General features: G+C 38.4%; 1 protein-coding gene across 2 annotated transcripts; it reads left to right on the plus strand.

Annotated features, from left to right (window-relative positions):
• The first annotated feature begins 407 nt into the window (after positions 1-407).
• kars1 (lysyl-tRNA synthetase 1) lies at positions 408-11840 on the plus strand. 2 transcript variants are annotated; one of them, XM_053513845.1, is made up of 15 exons: positions 423-536; positions 3942-4087; positions 4498-4645; positions 5461-5626; positions 5707-5800; positions 5897-6083; positions 6328-6453; positions 7546-7665; positions 7751-7913; positions 8001-8174; positions 8374-8459; positions 8877-8962; positions 10518-10644; positions 10735-10878; positions 11370-11840. In XM_053513845.1, the coding sequence occupies exons 1-15, from the start codon at positions 429-431 to the stop codon at positions 11442-11444; spliced, it is 1950 nt and encodes a 649-aa protein (XP_053369820.1). In that variant the 5' UTR covers positions 423-428; the 3' UTR covers positions 11445-11840. The 2 variants fall into 2 exon arrangements, with proteins under 2 accessions (XP_053369821.1, XP_053369820.1); XM_053513846.1 differs by lacking the exon at positions 3942-4087 and having other exon boundaries at positions 408-536.
• The last annotated feature ends 736 nt before the right edge of the window (positions 11841-12576 follow it).

Below are 12576 nucleotides of genomic sequence, written 5' to 3' on the forward strand. Positions count from 1 at the left end.
TGCATTTTACAGTCCATATGTTTGCTATACTTTTGTCCACTAGATGGCAGTACGACGAGCCCTTAAACGAAGCTTCATGAAATTAAAATTTTGATGAAACTACTGGCTGGGAATCCTCGACACCTAAATGAGGCTTCATCTCATCATCACCTTTTTCCTCCTCCTGTGTCCCTTTAGAGGACGCAACTGGGGTTGCAGTGTTTTTAAAGGTGTATGCAGCCATTTGATTCCACTTTTATTCTGACATCTACTGTATCACAGTTAGCCCCAATGCGAGATCAGTTGCCGAAGCTGGTGGCTAGCTTCACTTTTTATACCCGGCTCCTGAAACTTCTTTGCGCGTGGATTGGTCAAATATTCACGCATGCGAAAGATCTAATTGGGTGGGCTCAATTTCTGCTCAATCATATCACAGTAGGCGGGGCTTAATGAAAGACATGTTCGGAAGTGCCTCCTTGCGCGTGGTGTTTGGGATCAGATCGGCGACTCGACAAGATGGCGGACGTCGTAGCGGATGGGGAAAAACTCAGCAAAAAGTATGTGAATTATCTTATATTTCTAATGACATAGATGGCAGTAATAACATGATGGGTTAAACAGAGTTGACATGGGAAATTTTGGTTGATCCTTAGCACTTTATTTAACGAGAAAATTAGGTTATGGTTTCTAAACCGCTTTAACTTTGTGCATGATGTAACGCTGTCTTGCTTACGGGCATCTTCAGCTAAGCTAAATATCTTATGAAGTGGCGTCAGTATGCGAATTAAAGTTTGGATATGCACATATGTGTCATCTAGCTAGGTCTTTTATCAGCTTCCCCCTGTTGGTTTCGGTTATGTTGAAACATGCTACCATTGAAATGTGCTACCAAGCTGTTCTGCGCATGCGTACAAGTATGCGCCTGACCGATATTCGCTACAAAGCAGTTTGGCGCATGCGTAAACGCATTTTTGCCGTATCCACGCGTGTTCAGTCCGTCACAGTTACTTGTGTATAAAATGTCTATGATTGTCATCATGATTTTTAATTATGACAGTGTTAATGCATGTCTGTAAGCTGGCCTGGGTTGCACATTTCAAATACAGAATACTCTTTTTTTTCCCTTTTTTTTTTTTTTTTTTTTAAGTGCAAATATAGTGGTACCTCAACTTTTTAAAGCTAATTTTCATATTGCAAAATGCATTTTTCCTTAGAAAATAATGTCAATGCATCCAAAGATATTACCAATATTACCAATTTCCAACATTCTAATCATATATTGCATATAAAGGCAATCAAGACATTTAAAAAACATGTGTTAATTAAGTATAATATAGAAATAGACAAACTTTAATAATTAATTTATGCTTAATTTAATTTAATTTATGCTTCTTCTTGAGATCAGCTGCTTTAAAACCTGAAAGTGGCTCTGTTTTATTCTTGCTTCATAACATCCTAGTTAAATTTAATTTTCTATTGTATTTCTTTTATTTCTTTATTCATATTTATTTCTTATAAGTTTTAATTCTCTTTTTAAGGTGGTCGTATAAGCATTTCACTGCATATCGTACTGTGTATGACTGTGTATGTGACAAATAAAATTTGAATTAGAATTTTTTTGGGACGTCTTCACTAAATCGTCAAAAAAAAAAAAAAAAAAACTTTATTTGAAAAAGGTGGGGCTTTCGTATGCCCAAGTACCATTGTAACCTGAAAAATATGTAAAGATACAAAAAATGTATTTCGTCTGTCTGGTGAAACCTGTTTGGGAAAAGTTTGGGAACAGAATGCTGGTTTGGGTTTGGGTGAAGTGCTCATCTGTCCTTTTATAAATACTTTACCCTGTCAAGTTCAAGTAGGCTTTATTGTCACTTCAACCATATACAGTTAGTACACAGTGAAACGAAACAACGTTCCTCCAGGACCAAGGTGCTAACTTACAACATAAATTAACAGAGAAGCTAAACTAGCTAGCTAGGAGGCCTAGTTAGGAGGCCTAGTTAGCTGGCTAGCAGAGACGAGACAGATATTCCTAACATAAATTACAACATAAATTAACAAAAAAACTAACTAAAAAGACTAACTAACTAAAAGAATAACTACAGGTTTTTTTTTTTTTCCCAGACAACAGACAACAACATAAAGTGCACGTGCAAATGTGCAAAACGAGCAACAACAAAGTGACAGTGCGACAACAACGACATATCAGAACATAAAACATAAAATATGGTGTTGAGGTAGTAAAAACATAGCAGCAAGAATTGATATTTGTGCAAAAAGTAATGAATATTGTGCAGAAGAGATAAACAGTGAGGCATTTACAGATGTGTGTACGATAGTTTGTGTGGGTCAGTGTGTCTGCGCTTGTGTTGATTTGTCAGTCCAGTCACAGTGTTTTGATGTATTGATGTAGTTGAGTTGTAGTAGTTAAGCTGAGTGATAATGTTTGTGTGTGTGTGTGTGTGTGTGTGTTTATCAGTTCAGTCCCTTTTTGTTGTTGTCATCCTAAGTATCCTGGTGTGAATGTGACCTTTCAAAAGTTTCTAAAATCTTAATGTATTTCCAGTATTACATACATGTTCTTCATACGTGTCTTATTTTTTAAAAATGTATGCATTATACTCGTTTGACCAATGAAACACCATAGTAGCTATAAATATTTACAGACATCTCACAAGCCGGACTTTGAGAACCACTGATCTACATAAAAAATCCTTATTCAACGTGGGATGTTTTAAATTATATGCAAATATCAAAATACATAAATACTCTATAACCCATGTTTGTGTGCCAGACTTCTCTCATGTCTACTATTTAGCAACAAAATATAGTTTCAGGTCCGTATCATTATTATTATCAGCATCCCTGGAGAAATGTCCGGCTCCTGATATTTATTTTTCCTGCTCTGTCTGTGAGCGGCTCCTAACTCTGATTAGTCTGCAGCGCAATTCCAGTTCCTTGTTAGTGTTATGAGATAAGGTGCCAGTTGGATAACTGTAATTGCTTTCCGTACACAAATCCTGACAGACTCAGACCTCGGGAGTATTTAATATCAGCCAGGAAAATAAAATTCGACTCGATCCGGGTTTGAGCTCTCGGTTAGCTTTCGATTAGTATGCTGTAGAGCGATTATATTATATTGATTTAAGGATGATCTTGTGATTTATTATTTGTTGACCATCGGGTTACGAGCATTCTAACGAGTGTGAAACCGAAACTTTAAGTGAGTTAAGCGTTTGATTGTTGCTGAAATAGTTTGATGGCTGGGATCAGAGTGCAGAGACAGCCATGATATAGCGCCCCTGGAGAGGACAGGGTTATGGGTCCTGCTCAAGAAATCAAGCAGCCTGGTGGAACCGGGGGGCTTGATCAGTACCCCATAACCCTTTCACTGCTCCTGTCCACCTTCTCCGAATCAGCCAATCATGTCCCAGCATGGACAGATAAAGACCATTTTGGCTAACATCAGAATGCAGAAAAATTTAATTAAACCTTTACCAACTGTGTTTGTCTGATGATAGTTGGTAACCCAGTGTAAATAGCTATCTAATGACGGAAACTTCAAAGTTTTTTGGAAGTCACTCTGGATAAGAACGTATGCAAACTGCCTTAATGTAATTAGTATTTAGCAAATAAAATTAATATCCTGTGATTGACAGGACAAACTCTGCACTATGATCCATTGTAAATGAAAAGAAGAGAATCACCGACATACACTCTTGTCAGCCAAGAAGGAACGATTTCTACGAATACGTTTTATCACCCAATGCCTCAGCTAAAATTCCTTTCTTTTTATTGTATTTACTTTTCTTTTATCTTCTTTCTTTTTTTTTGTTTAGTATTATTTTATGCTGTGGGAAATCAAACCAAACCACTCTACTGTGGAAACGTTTTGGATGTTTCGTAGACATTGGTGGAGCTCATACATTAACGAGTCTGACGTGTGCGTTTTCTTGGTTCAGGACCCGCGCATCATGTTGACGCTGGTCAGAGCAGCCAGGCAGCCCGTGTGCTGGGCCGTCGGGTTACGGGCGCAGAAGTTTGCGCCTCAGGTTCGCCAAACGCTCCCTTCGCTTATTGAAGGATGCCGCTGGAGAGGTGACAAAAGGTTGGTGGTGTTTGTTAAATGTGTGGGGAGGGGAGGAGAATAATAAAAAAAAAAAAAAAAAAAGGGAAAAAAAACAAAACCAACCTTTTGTCACTAGGGCTGGGTCATATGATAATTTTTCATTGTGGTAAATTGCATCATAGATCATTTCGTTACAATTGCATGCTGTAATTGAAAGGAGCTCAATTTATTTTATTTTTTTCAGCCGAAAGTCATATATATTATAGTAATACAATTTTATTTAAATAATAGTTTTTTTGGCAGGTATATCGTGACATATATGGTATCGTGATATGGTTGTCATATCGCCCACGCCTGCTTCTCACCCCTCCGATTCTTTGTACAGTGATTGGCATCATGATTTCATTGTACACAAGGCTTTGATTTACAGTAACGCTTCTGTGTTTCAGTGAGCTCAAGAGGCGCATGAAGGCGGAGAAGAAAGCTGCAGAGAAGGAAGCCAAGGTCAAGGACCAAGATGAACAGAGCAAGGAGGCGAGCGACAAACGGCAGCACGAGCATGTGGACGGAGTGGACGAGGAGACTCTGGACCCCAATGTAAGGCGTCTTTTACTGTGGATCAGCAGCTTAGATGAGCTTAAGTGTTAGGCGAGTTGTAGTGAATACATCGCATGACATTTCCTCTTGTATAACTTAAGATTTTTTAAATCAATTAAGTACAAAATTTGAAGAAGTGATGGGATTTCCGAATTACAGCTTCTTTCAGTAATCCAGGAAACCTTCATTTCGAAGCCTTGGTTTTCACCACGCTGGTAAAATCCCTGATTCCGATTGGTCAGAATCCATAGATAAATTTTCTCTGACAGATCACGGGTTTATACTGGTGCCCTGTGTTTTATTCCACTCTTTCCACAGCATGGTTAAATGCTTGAAGTTGATTGGTCAGAACAAAGCGCGGACGACAGGTTCATATTAACATACTTGGTCAACGTACTCTTGATCAACTTGCAACATTAAAATGAAACTATAATATGTTGAAAAACGTGAAATATTCCTCAGAAATAAATTAACCATTGTACGTGTTAATGGAACAACGGCTCATAAAAACTCTTGGTTTGTATCATTTCACAGTTTTTGGTTGGTCACGGATCTGATTTGTTTGTTAGATGAGGAAAAACATGTAATTTCTAAAAAATAAAACAAAAAAACCTGGCCAACCTTATGTTTAACTATTAACTAATGAAACACTTGTGGGTGGAATATCTGGAAAATGAGCCTTAATTAATGATTAATTGGTGCCTTTGGTAATACTTAGTAAATAGTTTTAGTTGATTTATTGTTTGTGAGCATGAATAATAATGTTATTAAAAATTTTATGTGTTTGTGTGTGACCGATATTGGCATCCTTATAGCAATACTTCAAGATCCGCACTCAGGCCATCCAGACTCTGAAGGGAACCGCTGAAGACCCCTATCCCCACAAGTTTCACGTGGACTTATCGCTTACAGAGTTCATTGAGAAATACAACCACCTTCAGCCCGGGGAGCAGTTATCAGATGTCATCCTCAGTGTTTCAGGTAAAATTCATGACTGTTTTGTAAAAAGTTAAACTCTAGGAATTTTTTTTTTTATGGATTTAACGCTAGTTGTTTGTCAGGTCGAGTCCATGCCAAGAGGGCCTCGGGGGCCAAACTGCTCTTCTATGACCTGAGAGGAGAGGGTGTCAAGCTGCAGGTTATGGCGAACTCCAGGTCTGAGACGCGCGCATACTGCACAATAGATTTATGTCCTGGTGTTCCTCAGCTGCACGCTATTTAATAAATCATATGCTTTTTATTTCAACCCAGGAATTACAAATCAGAGGAAGACTTCATTCATATCAACAATAAATTGCGCCGTGGTGACATTATAGGTGTTCGTGGTAATCCTGGGAAGACAAAGAAAGGCGAGCTGAGCATCATCCCCGTAGAGATGACCCTGCTGTCACCGTGTCTGCACATGCTCCCTCACCTGCATTTTGGTCTGAAGGACAAGGTCAGTGTTCTCGCTTGCTCAAACACATTATCGCCACCTGCTGGCCTCGAGTGAGGATTGGCAGGGGGAAAAATAGCAGAGATCCTGCTATTTTGGACGAGGCTTAACGTTACTTAAACATTTGATGCTGTTAAAATGAAATCGAGTGGACAGTCTACCTGTGATTCGCAGCTCTAATAACCTGTGATGTTTAATTAAATTATAAAAGGTGAAAGTACTAATTTTGTGTTTTTGTGACTCTTAGGAAACTCGGTATCGTCAGCGCTATTTGGACTTGATCCTGAACGACTCTGTGAGGCAAAAGTTTATGACTCGTGCCAAGATCATCACATACCTGCGCAACTTCTTGGACCAGCTTGGTTTCCTTGAGGTGAGACAACAATCTACATCAAGGGTGTCAAAGTCATTTTAGGTATTGTATAGTATTCATTTATGAATAAACCTATCAACAAGAAAAGACTGTTACAGTAATTAGCTTATCAGGCATACTGGGGAACTGAGAAGAAATATGTACAGGCAGGGTTTTTCCAGGACACAGGGTTGTTTTTGTGTTTTTCGGTGCCAAATCATTACTTTTAAAGTGATACTGCTGCCTTAATGGTTCCTGGACCAATACTTTGGGTGGAAACTACCTAACCCAAATATGTCTTATCACATAACAGATACCAGCTATCATGAGTGTAGCAAAAACATGCTTTGTCCAAGGCACATATATTCTTTTATATCTTTTTAATCTGCAATCTGTTGCTGTGGTCAGCTGGCGTCACGTGGTTCGGAGGAAACGCGTGATATAGGGCTATAGCTTATAGCTATAGATTAATTTGTTTTCTTTATAAAAAAAAAACTTTTATTTTTTAAATGCATACAGCATTTTATCAAAAATAAACATTGTCATTATTCACAATACAAGGAATAGCTTAAGGTTGACTGAGATGAATTAAGTGCATTACAGTGTCATACATTCTTATTTTAAAGGCTTTTCTCAGATGCAAAAACTACATTCCTCTGCTTTTAACTTCATCCCGTATGTCCTCCAATGTTTCCTTAGGTTTAATGTTTCCAGCTTTTTTTTTTTACACAACTGTTGAAAGAATCCTTTGTTGTGAAATACAGCCACACTTTAGAATGTTTAGTTTTAGCCATTTTAATTTAAGCGTACAAGCTAACGCTACCTGCTGCCACCAGAGCAAGTGTAACCACTTCACTCACGGAGTGGGCAGATGGTCTCTGTTCCCAAGTTGTGCTTTTAAGTCGAAATGTGAAAATATGGACACTCGTGTTACTAGTAGATTTGTCGTTGAGCGCTGAGGAGGGTGAAAATCTGTGTTCCGATTGAGTTCTAGTACATACTGCTTATATAGGTACCGGTGCTGTATTGGCACTTGGCTTTGTTACCCAGCTTTAGCTATGATGCACCGATTAATGCCTTTTCTCATCTTTCTTTTTTGTGCCTATGTCATAGATCGAGACCCCGATGATGAACCTGATTCCTGGAGGCGCCGTGGCTCGACCTTTTATCACCTATCACAACGAGCTGGATATGAACCTGTACATGAGGATTGCGCCTGAGCTTTACCACAAGGTACAGTACAAATGAACTAAGCACTGAATGGCTGAATGGAACGAGCTGCCAGCACGATGCTCATCCTCAACGTTTCTGCATTCAGATGCTGGTGGTTGGAGGCTTCGACCGTGTCTATGAAATCGGTCGTCAGTTCCGAAACGAAGGCATCGACCTTACCCACAACCCAGAGTTCACCACGTGCGAGTTTTATATGGCCTACGCTGACTACCATGACCTGATGGACATCACCGAGAAGCTTCTCTCAGGTTGGGAACCACTTGAACACAACTTCTAATTATTGAAAATACGACAAAATGTGAATCTGCTTCACTCTCATGATTTCTATTGTAAAGGAATGGTGAAGCACATCACAGGAGGTTATAAGGTGACCTATCACCCTGATGGACCAGAAGGACAAAGCTATGAAATCGACTTCACTCCACCTTTTAAGAGAATCAGCATGTGTCATGATCTGGAAAAGGAGATGGGAGTGAAATTTCCAGCCCCTGACACTTATGATTCTGATGGTACCATTTAATCATGATATTTCTACAGTAACATAACAGTCTGTATTTAGGGTTCAGGTCTGGACACAGTTTATTTTAAATGATCTATTTAACATGAAATAACAGGTAGTTTAGTTTTAACCGCAGTTTTGAGGTAAAAGCAAGCAAAAAGATGTCATGCTGCTGTTATCTGCATTATTTTGGTTCACCTTTCGTGCAGAAACTCGCAAATTCTTCGATGACTTGTGTGCTCAGAAGGGAGTGGAATGTGCTGCTCCAAGAACAACCGCTCGCCTCTTGGATAAGGTTGTTTATTTTTTTCAATACATCACTGCTGAGTTGATGTCATTTTGTTGACATTGCAAATATAATTTTTTAGAAAGTAAAAAAAGACAATTTCCTTCTATCCACTGACCACAGAAAGATGTATCAGCACCATACAGGTCATGACAAAACTGTCATGTAATTGTGCTAATAGCATGTCAGAAGAATATTAAGATAATTTCATGAAAGACTTTGTCAGATGATGATGAGGATTATAGTTGTAGTTGCACTTTTACTGTCATTAGTCAACATTAACATATTTAACTAAACAACCTCAATTAAGTTTTCTTTCAAATAAATAGACAGTTGTACTTTTCCTGTCTGTCTGATAAATGCCATCTGAATACTCACTTTTTATCTGTGTAATGATTTCCCTTTTCCTTACTTTTTGCATTGCAGTTAGTGGGAGATTTCCTGGAGGTGAAATGCATCAACCCTACGTTTATTTGTGACCATCCTCAGATCATGAGCCCACTGGCAAAATGGTGAGCACTTCTACAGTTCCCGCGTCATAACCGGGGGATCTCAGCTAGAGTGGTGTTAACACAGAGGGGGTTGTAGGGGTGATGGGTCAAAATGCAATATTTTCAGGATGACCACAGTAATCTGCAGTTTCTGCAGTATTTCAGTTAATCGCTCCCTTTTCTTTCACCCTTCACTCACACAAAAAAACACCTCACCAACAGTGTTTGACTGGTACTTAGTAACCCAGTGTAAGGATTTATCCAATGATGGAAACTTAAGCACTTTTGTAAGTCGCTCTGGATAAAAGCGTCTGCCAAATGACTAAATGTAATCAGAAATGTTATAATAATACATCAGTAATGAAAAAGAAATGGTCAGTACAAAACACAATCTCTGTGAACACGCATCATTGAATTCAGGTTATATATATGGCAACTGTTTCTCTGGGGACTTGACAGTTCGATAGTTCAGGACTGGAACTTCCTACAAGTCCACCTGAGTCTTCTATAACTACCTGGACTCCATATTAACATCAATTAACATTAACTATTATAGCTGAACTGCCTGCCACCTAACACACTGTATAAATGCAGATCATTTCCTGCTTTCTGTTTCACCCAAATGAGGATGGGTTCCCTGTTGAGTCTGGTTCCTCTCAAGGTTTCTTTCTATTACCATCTCAGGGACTTTTTCCTCGGCTTGCTCACCAGGGACTATCTGTCCATTTTGATTCATACACATTCACATTCCATACAAACTTGCGACAATGACAATTGCTAAAAGCGCTATAGAAATAAAATTTAATTTAATATATATATACAGTAAAAACTAGGTGCAGAGAGCGTCGATGGGTATTGGCTTTGTGTGTGTGTCTGTGTTTTTTTTTGTCAATTAGGTTAATATGCACCATAAAGCAAAAATGTGATATGTGTGAAAATGATTCCCCATGCTCCCAGAAGCTGTGGGTCTGTGCCATCAAGGCAGAGAAACTCCATAGATGTGATAACTTGGTCATTCAGTACATTCAGGTCGTCAGCTGACTTTATTTTGTTGCCACATAATGTTGAGCCTAAATCTGAGCAACTGAAGGAACCCTAGATCACAACACTATCTCCAGAGGCTTGTACAGTGGACCCTATGCATGACGGATGCATCACTTCATGCACTTCTCTTCTTAGCGTGACGCGCACATCACTCTGTAATAGGGTCAATCTGGATTCTTAGACCACATGACCTTTTTCCTTTGCTCCAAAATCCAATCTTTATGCTTCCTGAAAAAAAAGAAGGAAAAAAAACAGAAAGCATGCATTTTAGATAACTTCGGAGCTTTAGATGTTATGATGATTCAATCCATCATTTTCATTCATGATGCACAGGCATGAATTTAATTCATTCATTCATATCATGTTAAAATATTCTGAGAATTAAATTGAATCAGATTGTGAAGGCAGAATCGTACCTGTGACCCGTACATACACGTAAGATTTTTGAGTTTTGGAAACTGAGAAATGCACTGGAGTCATAGTTTGTATTATATTCGATTACTTACATACATGTCTCCTCCTGTTCTTACAGGCACAGATCCCAGAAAGGACTGACCGAACGCTTTGAGCTTTTCGTCTTGAAGAAAGAGATCTGTAACGCCTACACAGAGTTGAACGACCCTATCAAGCAGCGCGAGCTTTTCGAGCAGCAGGCTAAGGTTTGAATATTGAAAGCATACCCTGCCTGTGTTTGTGTGTTATTCGTGAATATGGTGGATGTGACTTTTGTCTCGTCGGTTTTTGTACAGGCTAAGGCTGAAGGTGATGATGAGGCCATGTTTATAGATGAGACATTCTGCACGGCATTAGAATATGGTCTTCCACCTACTGCAGGATGGGGCATGGGCATCGACCGCCTCACAATGTTCCTAACTGACTCCAATAACATCAAGGTAAATCAACCAGCAGCCAGAAATGCATTCTGATTCGTTATAATTACTATAGTAGCAGTTCTTTCAGAGGGACCTGCATGGCAGATGCTTTACATAAAGATATTCTAAAGGTGTTTCAGTTGATTTAGGTGACGTTTCCATACATTTATGTAGCATTTATGCAGCGTGTTGTAATTAGGTTTTCCTGACATCAACTATTTTAGGAAAGCTGTTTGTTTTGTGGTTTCTTAGTCAACTTTGGGTGGTAATAATTCCCCTTGACGCGTATCACACTACCCCATCTTTGATTTATTTTTTTAGTAGAGCAATACGTACTAAAGTGTTTTATTTCTTAAGACATAGCGTTTAGACATGATAATTAGTCTTAATTTGACTTTTCTGTGCAACATTGTTAAAATATTGACCTGTTTTTTCATTTCTGTTTTAAATAAACATGCTGGTGCATTTTTTTTTTGTTTGTTTGTTTGTTTTTTTGTGTGTGTGTGTTGTAGGAAGTCCTTCTCTTCCCTGCCATGAAGCCTGAAGACAATAAACCCACTCCTCCAGCAGAGGGCACTTCAGTTTAACACTGTGGCTTGTGATGTCTTCTGATCAGAAATCAGTGACACGCAAGATTATTCGTCAGCACCAGGGTTCATGTTTCTGCCTGACTGTGCAGTTTACTGATAAAGATGGATGATTGTCACAAAGGATTTTACATTGCTGGAGAAGGGAACCATATTAATGTTTTTTACTCAGTTAGGCAGAAGCAGTCAACACTGTTTCCTTTTTTTTTTTTTTTTTCCCCTTCTTCTTTTTACTGTTGTGGGTTAACGTCAAGTTCTTACCCTGGAGCAATCAAGAAAATGAAGAATCAAATCCAGCCATATTTTTCTGTAATATTGGTTTTAATACCACATGTCTCTGTATTTTTATTGATCACCATATGATCATGGGAATAAACCTTCATGTGCGCGATTAAACCGTCTGAAGTTATTTAAGCATCTGGCCTGAAAACTAATGCTAAAGTCTGTCTTTATAAAAATGGGTAACATTATTATAGCCTGGGGTTTTATTTATTGATCAGTGCCATGTGCACTTTTTTTAATCCTAACATTGTGACTGACAAAGGTGTACGGTGTAATAATGGTGTGCAGGATAAGTTTCCCTCCAACACGATCTTCTGCATGTTAGCACATGTCATGGACATTCATATAATTCTTGAAATCAAGGTATGAAAAGCCTCACTATACAAGATGTGGATTTCTTGTTAATAATTACTACCAATACTTTTCCTGTCAGGATTCTACTCTGTATGGCTTTATATTGGATTGAAAAGGTAATCTGTGGTGTCCTGTTATTCCTATTAAATGCACACAGGCCCCTGATGGGAAATTTAATGGCTGAAAGTCAGTTGGGGAGTTTAGTAGCATTAATGAAAGTACACTTGGGGTGGAGGGACATAACTTTTTGCTTTTAAGCACTCCGTTTTTAAGGACTATGGCAACGGGAAAAAATGCAATTTTGAGAAATGTTACAAATATTGCATGTATTGCTTTATCAAATAAAATCTGCGCTAAGTGAATGATTCTATAAAGGATTTAATTTCAGTCATTTAGAAAAAGAAAATGGTATATAACATTATACATAACATAAAATCTTTATTAATTTAACCTTGTATGTAGAGTTTCTAGTAATAATTTAAGAGTGTGGATTTCA

This window comes from Clarias gariepinus, chromosome 15 (assembly GCF_024256425.1).
Source record: "Clarias gariepinus isolate MV-2021 ecotype Netherlands chromosome 15, CGAR_prim_01v2, whole genome shotgun sequence".
Taxonomy (NCBI): Eukaryota; Metazoa; Chordata; class Actinopteri; order Siluriformes; family Clariidae; genus Clarias; species Clarias gariepinus.